Source organism: Cataglyphis hispanica, chromosome 14, assembly GCF_021464435.1.
Source record: "Cataglyphis hispanica isolate Lineage 1 chromosome 14, ULB_Chis1_1.0, whole genome shotgun sequence".
NCBI classification, from domain to species: Eukaryota; Metazoa; Arthropoda; class Insecta; order Hymenoptera; family Formicidae; genus Cataglyphis; species Cataglyphis hispanica.
The window spans coordinates 2,438,973-2,461,180 of NC_065967.1; the positions used below are offsets into that span (position 1 = coordinate 2,438,973).

General features: G+C 34.4%; 1 protein-coding gene across 1 annotated transcript in view; it reads right to left on the minus strand.

Moving 5' to 3' along the window:
* LOC126854535 (inner centromere protein) overlaps nucleotides 1–22,208 on the minus strand; it is a 40,446-nt gene that overhangs the window by 10,444 nt on the left and 7,794 nt on the right. The window contains 7 exon segments of the mRNA XM_050601394.1: nucleotides 120–302; nucleotides 2,819–3,147; nucleotides 3,149–3,163; nucleotides 3,373–3,562; nucleotides 4,441–4,509; nucleotides 6,487–6,546; nucleotides 11,432–11,500. Coding sequence (XP_050457351.1) covers nucleotides 120–302; nucleotides 2,819–3,147; nucleotides 3,149–3,163; nucleotides 3,373–3,562; nucleotides 4,441–4,509; nucleotides 6,487–6,546; nucleotides 11,432–11,500 — 915 coding nt within the window.

Here is a 22,208-nt window from a genome sequence, read left to right on the forward strand (position 1 = left end):
GAGATGAGAGTGTATGCTAAACAAAACGAGAGGTAAAGGATCGACAATTTTCATTCTTGAAACGAATAGAACGGATCTCTTCCAGCTTTTTTGCAGGCTTCCGAGACATCAGGACTCACCACTGGCAGCCCGCTGAATCATGGGACGCCTAGCGTCGTTATCAGACTTATCATCGACGGCAAAGATGTCGGTTGTGGGGGGCAGAGAGAGGCTGGCTCTCTTATGCTTGGCAGGAGTTAAAGGGGGATCGGGGCTAGAATTCCAATTGAACACCTCGTACATGGACGAGGACATTCTCATATCTGCAAACAAACCATTCAACGAAATGCAAATATTAGGTGTTCCGCGAAAAATCTATATGATCGGGCGATTGGACAAGAAAAGTAGAATAGAAAAGCATAACTATATTAGCATAAGTTAGGTACAGTTGTGGATTGTACTTTATTTCAAATATATACAGCGTTTTTTTGCAAAACCACCACCGATAATTACAGATGATAGCAAAGAGAAGATGTACAGGGAGAGAGAAAATGTAATTCCCGTAATTAAACTTTTATTTTTAATTTCTTTAAATGTATATTTTATATTTTTTATTTTTCTCTAATATTCAAGATGTTATTTCTTTGAAACTAAAAGTAAAAAAAATACATGTTTGCGTATAGGAAAAAATGAATGAAGATGTAGCGTTTTCGGGATAAATGCTGATCAAATAATCTGAGTACAGTGTAAATAAGAAAAAAATAAAAATAAAAATGTGTCGCGTTAAAAAGCAAAACTTGCAACTTATATCGCGGAATTTAAATCGTACTCTCGAGACTCGCTGTGTAACCAATCTTAAGCTGAGAAATACACATATACATAGATTTCATTTAAAGGGACACTGTCACAAGAATATACACTGTCACAGGATAGGCTATAGAATATAAACCTGAAAATAATTTTACTTTTTTAACTAAAAAAGTAAAATTCTCATGTTGTAGGGGTCACGTTACAGGCTCTAACAATCCTTCTTTCATGCTTCGTGATATCGACTTCACTGCGAATAATCGTGAAGAGAAACTTTGTGTGACAATAACTCTACCTGATTTATAATAACTGTTTTAAAACTAGCTATCTCAAGCTCTTATGCTTAAGACGCGTGATTTAATAAATCGGCCAATTTTTTCTTATAACTATATATTTTAATTATTCATTTTATATTAATTTCAGTAATAATAATAATTGTTAACACATTTTATTAGACATAATCAATTATTTAAATTTCTTTCCACACTATTTTTCATATTATGATAATAAAATGGCGAGATGTGTTTTTTCACATCGAATACGCTAAGAAAATTTTGTTTATCACATGTGCATCTTCGTCAATGAAGTTTCTCTCTACTTTGTGCGCGATGGTATCGATTGCCACAAGAAAAATATATTGCTAAAGGTATCGGAAGCGATCGTGCGTAAAGTATAGGTTACGACAAGATGCGAGCCGTTTCCTTGTGCCGTTTATCTGGGTAGCTCGACGTCTCTGAGCATTGAAGTAAGTGTCATAGAAATATTCTCGCAACGATGATGCGATGAAATGACATCCCACATGAATCCGCGATAGAAAGAACGATTGTACATCCGAACGATAAATATTAATCATCGATACATACGTCGAATGCTCGAACAAAAAAGGTGGAGCAAGCAAAAAGGAACGAGCTGTGATTCGCTGGCACGATTTATTCCTTTGGAATCGTGAAATTTATTTTCTACTTTATAAATTTATACATTCTATTCTTTCCCTTCCCAATTTAATTATCTTAGAATTTATCATCGCGATGATTATATATTTTGTTGCATTAATTTGTCACACGCATATCGTACTTTGAGATTTGTATTACAAATAATATAATACAATCCGTGAAAAAGATTAAGATCGCGAATAATCATCATAAAACATATTTCCTTTAAAAGTTTAATTAATGTTAATCAACCGATTTTTCTATTAATTTTTGCCATTTTACACAACATAGTTTACGTGCTTCGGTTCATATTTATACTCACATTGAAGTACACCAAATCTGCTGCCGAGCCGTTCATTGTGCGTGTTCGCATCAAGGACTGTTGTTGATTCGACTGAATTTACGGTAAACATTAATTTGCATTCCACCGGTGCACGGTGCAATACTAACGTGTGTATTATTCACACTTCATGTGCGAGATACGGAAAAGCCTTTAACGCTTTCAGCGCTGCTGCCCGGCTATTTCATATTACGTATATTCCACACATATTTTATGAGATGTTCCTATATACGTTAGGTTTCAATTTTTCTGTAATAAATCAAATCTAGCGTGCATCATATTACATTTATAGTCAACTGCCAAGCATCTCGATACAAATAGTACATGTATGAAAAAAATTTACTGTCCCACAAAAAAAAATGGACAAGAAGATTAATTAAAATTCGAAATTAAAATATATTGACATTCGTGATAACAGATTTCTAGAGAATAAAATTATTACATGAACATTGACTAAAATATAATAGATATAAATCGAAATGTAAAATGCGAAGATAAATCATCATTCATAATACTCCAGATTCTATCAGAATATACTGGAGAATTTCTCTCTCGAGAATTGTTCTCGCAAAATAGAACAATCAAGCGGCATGCAGCAAGTCTAACATCACGCGCTGAAAGGGTTAATCGAATTTCCATGTGCGATGTGTATAGTTTGTATGTGTACAAATTACATGCTCATCAACGATCGTTCTCAGTTGCTCTTTGGTGTACCTTGGTGAATTCGATTCGGTATATAACGAAATATAAATCGACTCACCTTCGCCGGGCTTCCGATCGAGTCCGCCGGCGGAAGTGGCTCGTTTTTTGCTGCCATCAAGCTCCCGCTCGGAGGATCTCCTGGTTAGAGGTTGCGCCGCGGAGAACATCATGACATTAGTGGTGGAAGTGGCCCTGCGGGTGCCCCAGAAAGTAGAGCCACCGGTGTCGGCGGGTTCCAGCATTCGCGGTGTGGAGCTGCCGAACGCGAAGACGATGTGCGATCTTTCGTTCTTTCTCTTCGCCTCGATACGCGCCTCCCTCTCCTGATTCTTGCGAAGGATCGCTTCCCGTCTCTCTCGTTCAGCCTCGCATATCAGCCGTTTTCTCCTCCACTTGATTTCGTCTAAAGAGGATCAAAATAAAATGCCTCTAATTATTCAAAATTTTTTCCGCATGTAACTCCAAATCCTACTCGCGCGATGCAATATGATTTTAAAGACTAATAAAAATAAAACGAGCTGTATATAATTTTTTGACGAAAGATTTAAATCGGGGTCGGATCCTTCATTAAAGTAATGATGAGCATTATTTTCCAATACGGCCTCAACAAACCTGTCGTTGTCACGCGATCTGAGCTCGTCGATGCGTCTTCGTCGTTCCTCCTCGCGTTGCTCGCGGAAGCGTTGCGCGGCAAGAGCTTGCTGCCTGAGCTCCTCCAACTTCCGCTGCCGCTCCTCGTTCTGTCTCTCGCGGACGAGCTTCGCCCTGTCCAACTCCTTCGAGCTTCCCGTCGACTCTCGTCCTGTGAACAGTCATGTCAAAAGAACGTATTCATTATACGTCCGTTTAAACTAGTTACAAACGAGTTTGTACTGGTTGCTTTCCACGAGCGAGAAAACTCGGACTTAGAGATAAATGCATTTTCTTTTAAAGTGATATGTGACATTATTAATCACATTTTTATTCAATTATATATTTAGAAATTTCAAGTTAAATACATCTAAATAAATTTATAGAATTGTATCTATCGAAAAGATTATCATAAATCATGGAAGAACAAATATATATGCAATTAAAAAATTTAAATAATTTTAATTTATTTTATCAGATAAGTTTATGTTGCACACAGTAGTTATATTGAAAATATTGCGCTATATTAGTTGAGATAAAGAAATTAAACAATAAATAAGTAGGTAATCAAATAAAAAAATCTAATACTGATCAAAAAAATAAAATTTATCAAAATAAATTGTTTCATAAACAATTAACTGTTAAAAATAAATTATATAAGACAGGAAAAAGTAGAGGAATTGAAACAATTAGGGGAATGTGCTGACCTCATCTCACTGCTCACTAGAAAAGTTTATACATCAAGATAAAAAAAAAATAACTATTTACAAAATGTACAATTCAAAATAAAAAAGTTCTGTTTAAAACATTGTAATATTGTACAATATATGATGTCTTAAAAATAAAGTACATCTAACATGAATAAAGCTACAGCTTATTACTACATATAATGTGCAGAATGAATAACTAATCACCGTTATTTGTTAAAACTGTTATAAATGTTGACAGTGTTAAAAACTGATGACTCGTTAGCGTCATCGAAATAAGAGGAGGAGTCTAGTGAGAAGGAAAGGAAAATGGTCTGTACAATGCCCTTGAAAACGTTGGTACCTTCATTCTCATAAGGACGATCGCCATCGAGGGAATCTTCATCGTAGAGACTTCGCCGGCGCTTCACATCTGCCGAGAAGAAAGTGAGAGTGCGTGTGCACGTAAGATTCGAGATTAAGATTGCAACACATACTGATGAATAAATGAATGAATGAATAAAATGAATGAATTTAATGACTGAACGAATGGATAAAGGCATTGACATTGGCAGATACCTGTGAGTATGGTACTATGTACATTTATGCATATACAGTTAAAGTGAATGGTTAGTTATGTGACGTATAATAGACGGAATTAATGCAAGATTGAGGACCAAAAAAAAATAATGATAATGTCGTGATTTGATGTTTAATATCAGAAGATTCTGTTTTTCAAACTTTTCTGCAACATTTAAATACAAAGTTTCATTAATAAAATAATTAAAATTGATTAAAAGCAAATAAAAAAGGAAACAAATGAAATAAATCTATAGATGTTAATTATAATTATTGCTTCAATAGTGTGCAAAATGCATCGTGAAGCAATTTTCTCTGTTTATATTTCGTAATTTCATTTAGAATAGTCTGTGATATTTCTGTTTTATATAAAATGAGAAATCCCATGTTTTTTTTTTAAGCGGCGATTCTTTCATGTAACTTTCATCTGCCTTTTCATTTCTTCTAAAAAGATAATCAGACTGCATGAAAAGATTGCAACGAGCCGTCTAAAGGTTCGCTGCAGTCGGAGACGGCATATTTTATAAGTAGGATGGAAAACGAAGTTTTCCACTGCCCACGATATATAAAGAAATCCTTTTCATTGAATGCGATATTAAAAAATTAGCTGCGCAGAAACTCTTTCAAGGCAGATGAAAACTACGTAATAGCGAAAACATTGCGCATTACATTTACCTAAATCCTATAGGTCAAGAGCTAACCCTACGCAAAAAATTTCACATATTGTGTTTTCTCTAATAAGTTAGGATCAGCCAGCCAGAAAAAAATTCTGGCAGGAAACACGCAAAGAACAGCGCGCTGTCAGAATTTTTTTTCTGATTAGAATTTACAGGAAAATATATTTCATTACGTAAAATAAATCATTACCATTTTTAGAGTTCACAAGAAAGTTTATTTCCACAATAGTGTGGAATTATTACATTTATTATTATATTTAAATAGAGTGCACGTTAGATATGTGTAACAGTTTATGAACATATGCAAGCCTTTAACATTCTTTGTTAGATTCTCAAACGCATCAAAGGATTAACATTAAAACTGGAAGGTTAACAATGTGTCAAATATTCATTCCATTAAACAATTGTCAAACTGCACGACTCGTTAGCTTTGTTACACTGATGTTCTGCAAAACGTTTTTCGTGACTTCCGCCTGCGAAAAATCAATGAAAATGTTTGAAATTGATTCTGTTAAACAATCCGATTACAGCAATTTGACAGACCTATACGCAATTGAGAATACAACGAGCAACATTATTGTACGGTCAGTAGCCAAAAGAACAAATGAATCATATGTCACGATCTACACCCACACATTTAACACTCGGACGTGATTATTCGATCTTTCACGCTGTATTTACAGCCAGTCGAATCCGATCCTTGTGTAAACAAAATTCTACATCAGTAATTGTCACGTTCTCTGTTAAATAAGGGTATTAATACGAGCAAATATAGTCAGCTAGTATTAGTCTTTCTAATAGTAGTATCAACATTTTAATATCAAATTGCCCATATTATCACATAAAAGCACACATTAATCTTTTATTGGTATAATATAATATACCATACAGATCTTTTTTAGAAAAAAAAATTGAATCAAAGATATCATCTTTTATTTCATCAGCGGTTTTGAAAGATCAAACGTGCTTTGTGCACGAATGCGTTATGCAACGAATCGGAATATAATCTCGGTTGATCCTCGATGAACAATTGAATGCGACCGTTCTTTTAACATATTAAAAAAAAAAAAAAAACCAGAAAGAGAGAAAGAAAAAAAATTCCACACCACACTCACAAACGTTATCAGAACACGTTAATCAACCCGAGGGTATACCTGACAAAGCGAGGGAATCTTCGTCGCCGCCGATCTGCGCGAACCAGTGCATTGTTTGTTCTGCGGAAGATAAATTCAAAAAGATACACATTCTCTGGATTGTGGCGCGGGTAAAACTCGCGCAATAAGTATTATCCGTGTTGACGAAAGATGAAGATTATATACTAAATAAAGGACGATTTATTCGACCGCGATACACCTTACTTACTTAACGATATTATTATTTCGAATGTGTTGTTCAAAATTAAATATCTGATCCCTTTTAGAGTTTATTTAATGATAATTAAATTGCGCTACTAATAAATCTATCCGTCTCTCTCTCTCTCTCTCTCTCTCTCTCTCTGCAACACGGCGCAAACTCATTAATAAATTTCTACGTTCGAAATTAAATTTACGTCGAATGATGAAGTATCGATCGGCAGCTCGTTATCTCACGCATACACAACCGGTTCCAACGAAGTCGTTCGCTATGCACCCGATATCGTTTCAATCCGATAGAAGCCCCACTCTCTCTTGCATTCGTTGCAATACGGCCGGCTTATTTTCGTCCTTCGTTGACGATCCGTTTCCGACGAGCGTCAACGGGAACGACTGCCGAGCTGCCAATGTGGTTTCCGGTTGCTGATTGCAAATACCAGGTGGGTGGAAAAGAGTGCGAAAGCAGGATGGGCACACCGCTAATAATTGGACATGTCATTAATAATGTGGATGAGAAATACATGTCATTAATAATGTGGACGCAGAATCGAACGGAAACGAGAAAGAGAAAATGAGGGAAGATGAGAGATATGACATAAAAGAATGTTTCGATGAATCCATAAATACAGGCTCATGTCGCAAGTAGGTAGAAGAGAGTTTTCGATGAAAGCAGCGCTGGATTTTTCAAATAACGGGCGATAGAATCTCTCTTTTTTTTATTTTTTATCGAAAAAGAAAATTAGGAAGATTCGTGTATGTAAATATAGTTCGAAAAATGAATTTGTATCGAGTTATTGAGAAAACTCGATATTCAATAAAATTGTAGATGCTCGAGTGTAGAGCGTTTAAAAATTAAAAATTAAAGAATCGAGAAATGCATAATGTGTAAAGCACATGGTTTAGTATGTGTTATTGTATCTGTTCACTTAATCATTTAAAAATGTCAAATACCTATTCTTCAACTTTGCGAATTCGTGGATTATGGAAGCAGAAACATTTTATCGTTCGCACCTGTGTACCACATTGTACTTTTATCAATATTTTCAAGATTACGTTAAAAATGATTGAAACAATTTCTAAGATTCCAATAATTGATTTTGAACCGATATTTTGCAACTAGATAATCAACATTAAATTAATATAAATTAATATAAAAGACTCTATACACTTCGCATATAATCGTAGATTGAAGTGATAAAAAAAAAGCTCGTGTTTCGATTCCCTTCTCTTCCGTCTATTACCCTGATCAAAAAAGATTTCGTCCGTCGATTGTGAAAAGTAAGAACTTGGGAAGATTTTGGAGCATAGATATATCGTTATTTCGTCGGAAGATAATCGTGCAAAATGCATCGTCCAGTATTGCATGTAATTTCTGAAGCAGTTAATCTTCCGTTGTTCGAAAAGGCATCGATATACAATGCGACCTGATCCATTTATCTCTCCGAAACCTGTCCTCCGCACGATATCGCTATTAATTCTCCCGTTTTTGACAAATGGAACGAAATAGCAAATGAAATGCAAATGAAAAGCTTGTGTGGACGCGTTAAATACAGTGCACGAAAAGATCGAATTGAATAAGAAATTAAAATGGAATGGAGCAAAATATCATTTAAAAAAGTTTGTATAATGATATTAATTCAATATATTCACTAACTTGCAGCATAGAAAAATACCTTTTAATTTAGAAATGATAAATTCAGAAAAAATGAAAAAAAAGAAGATGTAATTAATCTGTAGAACTGTTTAGATATAATAAGATTTAAAGAACTGCTCATTAATGAACGTGACTGCGTAAAAGAATTTCTGAACGATAAGTAATCTTCTACCCGCGGTATTCTTTTAGGCCGGTATTCATTAAAATTCTCTCTCATGACGAGGTTTACAGCATTTTACCGCAATTTTGAAACGATTGGGTAGACGGATAGACAATAAGGTAACAGAGACAATTTAACGAATGGGACACACAAGTGTGTCGCCCGAAGGGATGCACTTGTGCGAGTCGGTATATCTATCATGCAGCTGCAGTTGCAGCCTCCATCTTGGAGGCTCAAACGCCGGAAAATCCGTCGGTGGATACACACGGCTCTGTTAATCTCCCTTCGTGTGGAAGTGGGTCGGGAAACAATGGAATCCGTCTGTCCCATCTCTTGCCGCCTTCTCCACGAAGATTGTGTGTCTTTCCTCCCATCTTTCTCCTCCTACACCTTTCCCTTCTTTCCACCTCCGGCTTTTCCTCTCAAATCCACCATTCATCCGTTCGACTATTCTATCTCGTCAACCTTGCTCGAGTGGTGGTACAGAATGCAAACAGATACGCGCGCGGGTTTTAAAGTACGTGAATGATCTATGACATTCTATGAAGAAATGTTGACGCTCGACTCGAATAACGAGGTGTTCTTCGATGAACGTGTTTCGATTGTTAAACTGATAATTATCGTGTAGATTGACACAATAATATTCTTATAAATACATATCTGGAGAGAAAAAAAAATATATCATTATAAATAAATCTTTTATACTTTTAGATATATCAAGATAATTTTAATAAACTTTTTGTTTTAAGTTACATTAATTTCTTATAATTTTTATGTTTTTAGTTACATGTGTTGGCGTTTTAGATTTGATTATTTAAATTTTATGTATTTAGATTGTATGTCTCATTATCAGTTTTTATTTATTGATTATATTGTATTTAAAATATTTTATGAAAAAAACTTTTCTGATTTAACTAATAATATTAAATTAGATCATAGAAATCATACGTACGCGATTTTAATGGAGGCCAAAAAAGTGGATGACGTTTGAAATTATCTGCGTTTTTCATCCCCGAAGAAATGTTAATGTTTTACTATTTAATGAGCGAATGTGCTTCTCGAGCACATTCGTTTACATTTCAAATTTAAATTCTCAATAATGTTCCGTCTTGTGGTTAAATAAAGGTGCTTTAAACACTTTACAAGTATCTCGCCAGTTTTTAAACAGGAGCAAACGGTCCGAGGAAAGATATATATATATATACGAATATTTCTCCTACAAGCGATATTTTTCCATTTTCTTCCCTCACATTTTTCTCTGATAATATTCACTTTAAAAAATTTTATACGATATATTTTCAATTATGATTATATGATTATAAATATATGTATAGAGTGTATGTAAGTTAATATCATATTTAATAAATTACCCGAATTACATACACAGATATATACTTGTTTAACATCAAACTCATTAATCCAGATAAAGATTAATTACGTTAATCATTGAGACGTATAAAATTACATATCGTGCAATAATAAAAAAAATTACGTAAATTACGGGTTCTTTCCTTTATTCGAATTAAATTTTTAACGCATTGCCACGTGCTAAATAAAGAATTTATTAACAATTTTGTGACCGCTTTTTGCAATTGATTAAACTAACGATTTCTCTCGCAAAAGCGCGCAACTTAGATATTATTAAATCCATTTAATCGTTTTGCCAATCAAACTGCGAAAATTGCATTCGTTATCTACCATAACCCAGAAGTCGTACTTTGGATTTGTCGCGATTCGATAGTGCATTCGATGCCACCACGGATTGGAAATAGTTTTCCGCGTGAGATTAATATCGTTATTATCGACTATGGAATATCGGTTGACGTAGCAATCTACAAATGTTCCGTAAGAATTCATCGAAAACTTTGAATTTATTCGAGATACAACTTTGCTAATTGATTATTCTCGCGTAAGTTTCCCAAAATGTTTCTCTGATTATTGTCTGAATAAACTACAGAGTGAGAGAGAAAAATTTTAATTTTATAATAATTTGACAAATTTTTACAACTTAAAATAATAAATATAATGTACCCTAAATATATAACGTTTACATGTATCGATAGTATTCATACAGAAAGAAACATAAAAAGATACAAATGTCTGCTTAGAGATAAGAGGGAAGAGTCGTTATTAATTTTCATAATTTTTTAAACAGATCTATAATTATAATCTGTGTATAATACATATTGATACATGTATATATCTATATAATGATATCATCATAGAATAGTCATAAAATATCATCTCTCACTCAATAAGTTTTATCATTTTTCTGCATCTTAAAAATACAATGTGTTTGAAATGTCAAGTATTCTTCAGACCTCGCGTATAAAAACTAGCCATGTTTGTGTATGACTAAATCACTATTTGTACCACAAATAGATATTCAAGCTGTCCTCTCAAAAAGGCCACAGAAACATCGGTGGACACAGAGCGTGATATTGAAAAGTATCATGCCCAAATCCAGCGTGTAAATGCCGTGAGAGATATATCATCGAGCATCATACTCGATATGAAATACTGAAAAGTTCTCCTCAAATACTCCACGATACTTTAGGCTTGTCGTCACAAGCCTAGGTCAGAATACACAGAAATAAATTGAAAGAGAGAAAGAAAAAAAGCAATAATCTTGCAATTAGATAAATTAAATGGAGCATTAATTAACGAGCGCGCGCACTGTATTGTATCAATTCTATAATAAAGATATTTGTCGAAAGTGATGCTGCGCGCATCTCTTTATAAAATATAAAATGTTGCAATAATTGAGGATTGTTTCGCAAAAATTAGATTTATTTTTATTAATTTATTGTCAAATATATATCAATAAGTAGTATTAATTTTTTTTTTCGCAATACAATGCAGTGATCTTTTCTGCTCGATATAATGTAATGCTTGATTGAAGGAAAGTTTCCCTGAATCTATTGCAAACTTACCCTTCGTGAGAGAGTGGCGATTGTGTGCAGAACTGGACCTTTGGTTAGTTTCCTCAGGAGCGGCTCCAGCTGCGAAAAAAAAAAAATTTCTCATATAAAACAACTTCCTCCTACAATATCCTATAATTATTAAAGATTCGAGTACATTATGGCACAGTGTATAAAAACTTAATAAAAGCATCCTAGCGATATACGGTTTTGAACGCTTCGCGAGCATCTTGCGTCGGGGGTATTAGTATTCTAGTACACCACCCTCATAAATCCCCCTTGCAGTGGTAACAACTGGTGTCATACCTAGAAGGTTTAGGAGGCACAGAATTTAATCAAAGTTATTAATTAAAGTTATCGTTAAATTAAATTCTAAATTTGATATATAATTATCGATTAATTTTTGCAATAGTTGATTGCATTATGTTAAATAATTTATAATTTTAAAACTAACTTTGAATTGTTTTTAAAAATAAAATATCGCAATAACATCATAAGCAGATGAAAATTTCGCATGTCACTTACTTAATTACAAACAAATTCGAAATATCGGCAATGAAAGCAGCGAAACGTTCACATGTGACGTGAAGAAATTACATTACACTAGACGAGTATCGAGCGATACAGGATTGTATTCTTGGTGCACCACGTGCATACGGTGATTGAACTTTGACATTTCTCGCATGGAGAGAAATCCTTGCTTTACTTGGAGACATTCACCGATTCCAATTGGGCGGAACTCGGGCGCGTATTCGAGTCAGTGAAAAGATTCGATATGCAGACTCATGTCCTCTGAATGAGGCGTATATCATGAACGTAATTCATTTTAAGACTCCGAGTGGAGTCTCGTTTTTATTTGTGCAGACTCCGAGGATTTTTATTGCTACCTGAATTCAAGTATGATTACAATCGCAAAGTAAATGGAGCAAAGGGATGTTATATTTTCTAAAAGAACTAGCTGCATAAATTTTGATTTCAATCTGAAAAAGTTGTTTTTCAAATACAAATGAGCAATATTTTTTATATACAGGGTGGACCTAAACATTTCGATTAGATTTTGAAATTTTATAAATTTTATTTAATTCTGAACAAAAAAGTTTTTGAAGCGCTAACTTTTTATATATTTTATTTGATATTTTATTGTAATATATTTTAAAAGAAGGCAAGAATAATGAGACTTTTAGAAATGTCTACGGTTACACAGTTAATTTCTTTTTAAATGTTAAAATTAACATATGTAATATATATATATATATATTATATATATTTTCAGTATTTCCTAAAATATTAATAAAAAATATTTTTTTTCAAGTTAATATAATAAACAGATCACACAATTTTTAATTTCATTCAATTATTTAAAAAAGTAAATTATTTCCTCGTATCTATAAAACAATGGAAAGGAGCACTTAGACTATAATCCCGACTGCGAGATAAGATTTTAAGAGAAAATGGGAAGAGAATAATTCGAGTCGGCGGTGAATCTCCCTTCCTATAGAATGTGCCGTAGTTTAAAGTATCGGGCGATGGATAATGACGCGGAACAATGTCAGATGAGAACGTTAACGATGATAACGCGAGACGCTTATGGGGAAGAAGAAGCATTTTATCGCGTGTCGTCGTCGTTCGTCATCGATGGCGCTCTTATGAGAACAGCTCTCGAGTTAAATTCGTGCTATTAAGACATCGTCGTCTAGCGATAATGAGAACAGACAGGATGAAACGCTGATCAAGAGACGATGATCAAGAGACGTCAAGTCATAATCTCTGCCCTAACGTGTATCGCGAAAGAAAAAGCAAGGTTTATCGAACGATAAACCGGAGGAACTTTTTTATGGATTAAAGACACGATTGTGTCGGAGGTACTTTGGAAAATGTCGTGGCAATTTGTCAGGATTGAAGGAGAAGCTGCGTTAAAAGGAGGGCCCGAACGACTCAAGGCGGCATTTAACGATTTTCTTGGGACGTCGTAAAGTACAATAATTATTGCTTTTACGACACGTTGAAGATGTATAAATATTTATGCTACTGTTAATTCTGTCAGTAAATAAGTAAAATTTAAATTTGTTAAATCCTGATTTATAGGAGGATGCATACCAATCGAAAAACAAAGTTGCATTCGATTTATGCAAGACAGTTTAGACAGAAATAGAGTAGATTTATAATTTATAAAATTCACTTTGAAGCGTACCCCGAAAACGAACATTAGAAATTATTAATTATTTTCTCAGAACATAACACCTGCAGATTTAAAGGCATTAGTGTGTCACTGTCAAACCTTTAGAAAGCCTCGTACAGAATCTCTAAATATTTCAATATTTCCAGACTGATATCTTGAGGGATTGAATCACGAGAGGCAAATAAATCAAAATCACATTTATCGAGAATTCGAATGGCGTCTTGCGTGAATTTAGACATTTTTTTTCGAAAACATTTTAGCAAGGATACATATCGGGATGGAAGAAAATGACAGTGCGGAAATAAATGCGAATTCTTACATCTGCATAACGAGTAGTACCGCGTGACATTACGTAACTCTCGTAATTACGAGAGAGAATCGCAAATGTGAACACGTCATTGCTACCTGACTGCATCTGTTTGTGCAAGGATCCTATGTGAAAACATTCACCGGCGAGAAACTCTATAATTCAGCCGTCAAAGATTTAAGGATCTATTCAAATTTAAAGAGTACGACGGAGATACAAAAATGCGCTCTATTTTAAATTTAAAAATATTTTTTTTTTTAATATTGTTAAATATTATTTAACGAATATTAAACGAATATTATTTATCGAATATTAAATATTATTTAATATTCGAATAATTCTAAATGTAATTTATAAAGGCGTATTGAGATATAACTTAATTTATTTTTTTTTTTATAAAAGACATATAGATGTGATTATGATAAATTAACTTCTATTCATTTTTCGGAAAAATAATCCACCTTTCATGCAAAATTGCGAATTTCTCGACACACAAAAGCTAGTGGCGTATATCAGGCTGCCGGTGGCATTTCAATTTTTAAATGGAGCCTTTGTGTTCCTTCGTGAGCTTGCCCGGAGGTACTTTCGAGACGTGTAACAATTCTTATCGCATCTCGACAGCTCAGAATTACACTCTTTCTACATTGCTATTTAGAGGAAGAAGCGGGAGTATTCACAAGGGCTCATAAATTTTCGAACATTCTCATGTAAAATAATATAAAAAAAAAACTAAAGGCGGATATGCATATGTGAAAAAATTCAGAGGAAGCGATATTTTTTATTTAATAAAGTTTCCAAATTTTCAAATAATTTTGTTAATTTCAAAATTGTTTCTGTTCTGTTACTTAAAGCTAGATAGATTCCAAATCATGCAAAAGAAAAAAACTGTGCAGATATTTAAAAAATGTAGAAATATAAATTCTGTTATTTCTAGCTGAGTACTACGTGAATAGCGAGATAAGAAACTTGATTTCTTGCGTTACGTAAGAAATCGTCACGCAAGCGAAGAGATCGATTTGCATAAATCTTGGCGGAAAATTCTATTATTAATAAATTATCAATAAGAGTCATGTCGACAATGTCGAGTTATATATAACGCGAATTCTTCACTTCGCTTCCTAAAGTTACGTGATAACAGTAGCGAGATTTATTTGCAGATTGTTTACAGAGATCGGTGATTAGGTAATTATCTCGCTGCGTTGCGTATATATACTCGAATGCACTTCAAGGTCCCGAGAGCAAATGCCAGGGTCCGTTTAACTAGTTCGCTAATACACACTAACGCGTTTAGCACGTTTCGGTCATCCGTGTATATACGCGCACCAGGTATATAACGTGGCCAAAATGCGAATCGAATGCTTTCAGACCGGTTTTAACATTCGATAATTTACACAATTGTTAAGTAGTTTGTATTACCTTAATGGTCCATGAAAAATGTGGATAAGAAGTTCTATTAGATTAGCTCTTCTAACAATTCTTTCGAACAATTCTTAAGTCAATATAACAGACTTGAGAAATATTCCTGTTATCATATTTAAATTTTGTAAAAATACGCGTTTAAAACAACGTTCTATTTATAAATAACACAAGATTTGCCAGACTGTAAGTTTATCTGACACGAAATTTATAATTTTATGGATGAAATATCGATAATAATTTATATATAGCTAGATTTAAATAGCGTAAATTATTGCAGAGTCGTGCAACTTCAATTTTTCTCTTCAATAGCATTAACAGTTGATTACGTCCATGTAATCGGGGGTCTCGTCGATCGATATAATGAATTTGTATTGGCCGATTTATCGGTACGTCGAAGAGAGTTAATTACCGTCAGGCGCGCCGATAAAGAAATAGCAGGTGCTCGCTTTCCGGAGCGTTCCGACGTGTGCCGGTTAATTATCAGCGACACGATGCCCGCAGTCCATCCTCCCTGCCCCTCCTACGTACTTTGAAAAGGCGCTTAAATTGCCGATAGCGCAATCCCTCCCTGAGAGAGAGAGAGAGAGAGCTACGCGTATCTCGATCGGACAATGGAGCCTCGCGTCGCAATTAAATCGTCAATCATCTGAGCCACTAATTGCGATATCCTAGCACTCTGGTGGACCTCTCGCAAACACGAGAATGCTAAGGTAAACGTACATCTTTTGTTCGTATCTCGATAAGTTATAATTAAGCCAGTTAACGCAGCAGAATTCGATAATGAAGAGACATTTGAGAGTTAAAAAAATGCATTAATCAAACAATATATTCACAAGAAACATATTATCAGAAGTTTTAATGTCTTCACACAATACATATTTGCTTCAGAATGTTATTAAATTTTGCAGTTTTTAATCTAGAGTCAGAAATGTTTGCGATTTTTTTTTATTATTTATCATATATTTACAAAAATATTAAAATTAAATTCGATGCAATTAATTACATTGATTCGTTATATATTAATATTGCTATTTTCAGTCGCGAAGAGTTTTTAATCAAAATTAGTCTCGCTATAGAAGAATATTTTAAAAGAATGTTGTTTTTATAAGAGAGTAAATGCACTGTAAATGTACACTAAATACATTGTTCCTAAATATAAGAGAATGTAGCAGAAGCAATGCATTTTTTTTTGCAAACAGCCAATAAGAAAGCGAGCCGACGTTGTTCATTTTCCACTCTCATCAAGACAATGCCAAGGCGAATCTTAAAAGAGGATGCGACGGAGAACAGCAATGAACGGGAAAGGGCGACAGCTACCATCAGACGGTAGGTATATTAATTTAACGGTCGGGTGGTCTAGGGGAAGAATAGGGTGACTTATTGGCTCTACGAGGAGAAAATGAACTTTCGAGAGCGGATATTTAATCAGTCGCGCGCTGGTCACTTCTCCGATAATGTTTCGACGACAATAAAAATTAATTCTGTTTTAAATAATACAAATTTGCAATATATATATATATATATATATATACTGTGAGTTATTAATTATTATAGAATCGTAAAATGAAAAATTAATTAAATATATCTCGAGTATATTCCGATAATATTTTATATTCTCATTAATTATTATATTAATATAAAAAACAATGTAGTATATTAATTCCATTCAAATAGAAAGATGAGTGGTTTGCGAATAAAATTAGAATTATAGATAAATCAATGCTTCGAACATAGGATTATAGATCAGTAAATGCTTTCGAACAATCCCTTGTTGGAAGATCGTAACAATGTAAAGAATGCGTGTTTCAATAATAGCTGCTTCGCGTTTATGGCGGCCACGACCATAAATGCGAATTTCCCCTCAACTTTATGATCCTCGCTTAGCCAGATCGTTGCACAATAACATCGGTCGCGAGTATGATAAAGGGAATTATTCGTTGTTTGGCGCGGATGTCGCAAATATTTTATCTGTAATATATATGTTCGTCGACTATTGTTCGTGACAAATATAAGAGAAAAATATGCTATATTTTTTTTTAAAAACTGCACATTGGACGAATTATTTTTTTTTTTTGTGTGATGACAAAAAAATCTGGCCTGCGTTTTCTCGACTCGCTTTAGACCTAAACTTCACTGCAATTTACATGGCGTTTATATTTTATATTCCTTCAAGTGGAAATTCGCATTTAAATTTTTTTTTCTCTCTTTAATATTAAAAAATTTTATAACAATTCTCCTCAAAACTTATATTAAAATATTTATTTCGGTAACGTATTTTAATTGGTTATTTAATTCATATTGTTTTTTCCTCGAAAATTATTGTTTAACTCGTAACGTTCAAGTTTCGCATAGCAGTGTCGAGTGTAAACAAGACAGAAAGTGTCAAGCGAGCTGACATTTATCAATGTTGAAAATGTTAAAGACAAATGTCTGCAGTGATAAATGAGCCACGTGGTCAGACGCGTCGTTTTACAACAAGGCGCAATTTCCAGCGCTAATTTCCTGGTTTCTTTTCTCATTGTCCGAGACGCTATGCTAATTTTCCTGTCGTGCATTTTCGACGAGAGTTCTATTCAACTGTATAGTAACTTCGTCGCTTTCACAATGCCAAGTGCGAATGCAAAACATTCATCATCGAACTCGAAATTATTTGACACTTGAAAAAGCGTAAAATGTGTAAAATAAAACGCTACAATATTATTTAATCCTCTCCATCTGAATATAGAAAAGAAATATGAAAAAACATGTTTTCTGCGAAAAAATAAAATATGTAAATGTTGAAAGCACGAAACGCAAAGTTGAAGAGCGAGAAAATATTAGTACAGCTATGCTTATATTTGAGTTTAATTATTGTGAGTACCTTTCCATATAACGTCGTGATTTGAGATATCGCAATAAAATATGTACATGCGAGTGTATCTCCCTTACCGTAATGTACGTATATATGAATATTTTACCGAAATTCGATGCGGAATCGAGCTTTCTGCGGAATTTACGAAGCGTATAAAGAAATGTTACTTGCCCTAATAAAATACGCTCCGCGGGGAATCGGCTGCGAACTAGAAGCAGGCAGATGAAAAATGGAGGAAAAATGTGCGTGTTGCGTGAGCGCATTAGAATAATATTGAAGAGCACCAACTATGCACATTCGCGATTCGCGAAGCGTGATTCGTGAACGGTATAAAAAATCTGGTTGGAATTTTACGAATCATTCTCATCTCTATTATTCATAAATTATAAACGAATTACGAATAATACTGTATAATTTTTAAATAAAATTTATTTTTATTCTATTGAGTTCAAATGATGTGACATAAATCAGTGTATCAGTATTCCGGAAATGAGATTTGCCGACAAACGGAAACGCAAGGGCACGGCGAATAGGCATTATTAAAGGACATAGGTATTCTCTAAACGATCAAAGCCTCCGAAGTACAAAGACGCCTTTGCAATTATTTGCATGACAAATTAATTGTCTTGATGTTCGTGGAACGCAATTACGACGGACTAATTCGATGCGCGTCAAAAGCCATCTGTACTGAATCGTCTTAATTTGCCCGGTCGCTGACGTATGTCGGCATTCCGCATACGGAGGGCACGGCTGATTTGATTGCGGAACTCGCGCCTGGATGCATGTTTGATGCTGATTCATTTGCATCCGAGAGACCGCCTCAGGAGATGACGCGTGCCCCCTCTCTCTCTCTTTCTCTTCCCTACGTAGTTATGCAGCTGTATGTTGACTGAATGGTTGCAAAATTAGCACATGTGTCCAATAGCTTTATATATATATGCAAATATACATGTACAAGAAAAAACTCGACGATTGATTAAAATTCAGATGCTTTACAGAGATTTGGAGAATCGCGAAAAATAGACATCATCTCTCGCGAAATATATAATCGATAAATCTGATACGGTCGGCATGTTCGATGCAGGCAAAGGCGAAATCTCTCGCAGGCACCGAGCCGTGATATTCCATTGATCACACGGTTTTTCGCATGCAGCAACCGCGTAAAGCTAAGCGAAAGAGGAAAAAATCGCGAGAAAAATATGTGCGCGAGAAAAATCGATTAGATGCATATTGCAAAACAAAAGCAGGCTTACCCGCGCCGATGATTCAGATCTCTGTGCTCACTTTATTTTCCTATTTCGCGTTATTCGACAATGCAGGAAATTGGCGGTTGCATATATATGTATAAGCACATTTGTCATTGACCGAAAATAATATAAAATACCGGAAAATAGTGGCGAGAGTTTCGAGGAAGTAGTTATCGTTTTATATTCATTAACAAAAGATGAATGCAACTTTGTGGATAAATTTAATAAAAGAAATTAAAATTGTTCCATATTGAGTATTGTTTTCCAAACTATAGAACGTATGCGTGACTCAAAAATGTGCTAATAGTTTAATATATATGTATAATTATCAAATTTAATTTTATTTCCACAAAATTTAATTGCGTTTTAGTGAGAGAATTTAAATGTAATTTGATATTTCTCAAATAGTAAAATAATTTTATTTCATTCTTTCCCATTATTATTTTACTGCTTCTCTGATTATATTTAACTCTTGTTCATTACTTCAGCAAAGATTATAAAGTATATTGTATCAGAAAGTTTACTTAAATATACTTTATGCTTTCTGCTTCTGAATGTCGGAATGAGAATAAATATCAATCCCTATATTGCAGAGCCATGTGTTTTTTGGTCGTTTTGCCGAATCCAATTCCGGAATGGCATTTACGTAAGCGGATACATAGTCCATATTCTAGCACGAAGAAACCACTTTCTGTCACTGCGCGCCACGTGCGTGGTAATATCGTCGGAACATTTTTTTAAATGAGACGAAAGTTTCGGCGAGAGGCTGGGGATAGAAAAAATAAAGCCACAGATGCCAAAAGAAAGGCCTCTCGCGCATCTGAAAACTGCATATTCTGGACTATGTGAATGCATCAGCGACTAAACGCCGCGGAAATAAATTCTCATATATAGGCGCAGCTAGTTCAAGTATATAATTTACTAGTTATCTCTTTAACCGGCCACTGAAAAGCATAATAAGCAAATTTCGGAAGTTTAACTTCCGAGAGGAAAAATAAATTCAAAATGAGATGGCGAGAATGTAATATCATGTAGGAGAGAAGAAAGACTTAAAAAATTAGGTTAAAAAATGTATTAAGCATAGAGATAAGAAGAAAGAGAGAAAGAGAGGAAACGAATAACAAAAATTTATATTATATTAAATTGACAAAACTTTTTCTTTTTTTTTTTTTTTTCGGAAAAAAAGATAATTCTCTCAATTGGAATATTCCAGTAACTTTTATTTTTTTTTTACTTTAATCGAAAATCATTCTTCGATTGAAAATAGGCTGCATAGGCTATTGGTTGAATCTCTTTCACACTAGATGCCTGATTATCTTGTCGAACTCTACTTGATGCGGTGATTTCGTCGAAGGAGATAATAGCCGCGATACTCTATCCTCGGACGAATCTTGAAGAGAGAAAGGAATGTTCAATGAAGTCCGTCGCTTGCATCCCGACCCACAAAGATAGTTCGTCTCCTCTTGCGGCGGTTTCCTCGGAGAAAAGGTTTCATTTTGCCCTCTTTTGTTGCGGATTTCAATTGGCTAGAGGCTTCTTTCTTCCTGCAATGTCGCCGAAAGCAAGAAGGCTCGGAAGAGTGTGGGGGCATAAATTAGGTCATTTGATTAAAAATAAAAAAAGAGAAGAAACTGGCAATTTGATTTTCTCGATGGACCGATGCATTAGCAACTGTGCATATTTGCAGAAAAAGATGTAGCTAATTATGCAGCTATCTAAACATTTCTGAGAATAAGACACTCTCTACAATTGATAATCTCGAAAATTATAAAAGACAATAAAAATAGAAATATTACATAGATAGATCACGTTGTTCGATAAAAGGAAATTTCTAAAGAAAAGTATCATTGAAAACATTATTATTATTAAGCATAATTCGGCTATTTATTATTAGGCATAAAAAGATTAGATAGTCCCAAACTATTTCTCATTTAATGTTCATATTCATCGTGAAAAAAAGCAAAGCAATTATCCAATCGTCACAAATAGTGAAAAATCTATTTTTTTTCAAAATCACCGCCAATGGGAAAGAATGTTGAAACTCCTCGCTAACTTTTTCGCGCCAGACCTTGATCCGTCGCGATCGTTTATCACGCGAGCGAGAGATATATTAGTCGCCGGCGAACAATCGGAAAATTTGTCGGGTCATTAGCATTCGCGATTGATTCTCGAATGCGGTGAGATTTGGCGTGCTCAGCACACTTTCCCAACCGTTTCATCCATGGGGCCGCCTGCTGTCCGCACCATCTGATTAATGATCGAAATTGGTCGCCAAATGCATTCCATTCGCTTTCCTCCAAGAAAATCCACGTTTACGAATTATTAATATTCGATGAGAAAATAATTCAATCATCTCAGCTCTTTTTCCATATTCGCACATTTATAGTGATATCGATTGTGATCTGCATGACATTACGATGACATTTCTCGTGGGTTGAAGACGATGATGGCTGAATGCGCCATCGAAACAGAATGTTTTTTACTTTATCGGTTTGACATTTAGGTTTAGTTGTACTTCACCTTTTTCTCCGTTCAATTATGAAATTAGAATCGCGCTTTAAATATTATAAATAATTCGTTCAATACTTGAGACAATAAATGTTAATATTTTTGCCGCGATAATTATTGCCTTTGGGCTCAATAGCATTCAACATAATCTAACATGAAAGCAGGATGTTTTTTGGGTCGCGTCCTGAGAATAAGAGAAACCAAATGTCTTTCTCCCGTCTTTCGTAGATAATAATTGTAGTTGTAATACTCGCTAAGACTAGAACGCATTCCCTGTT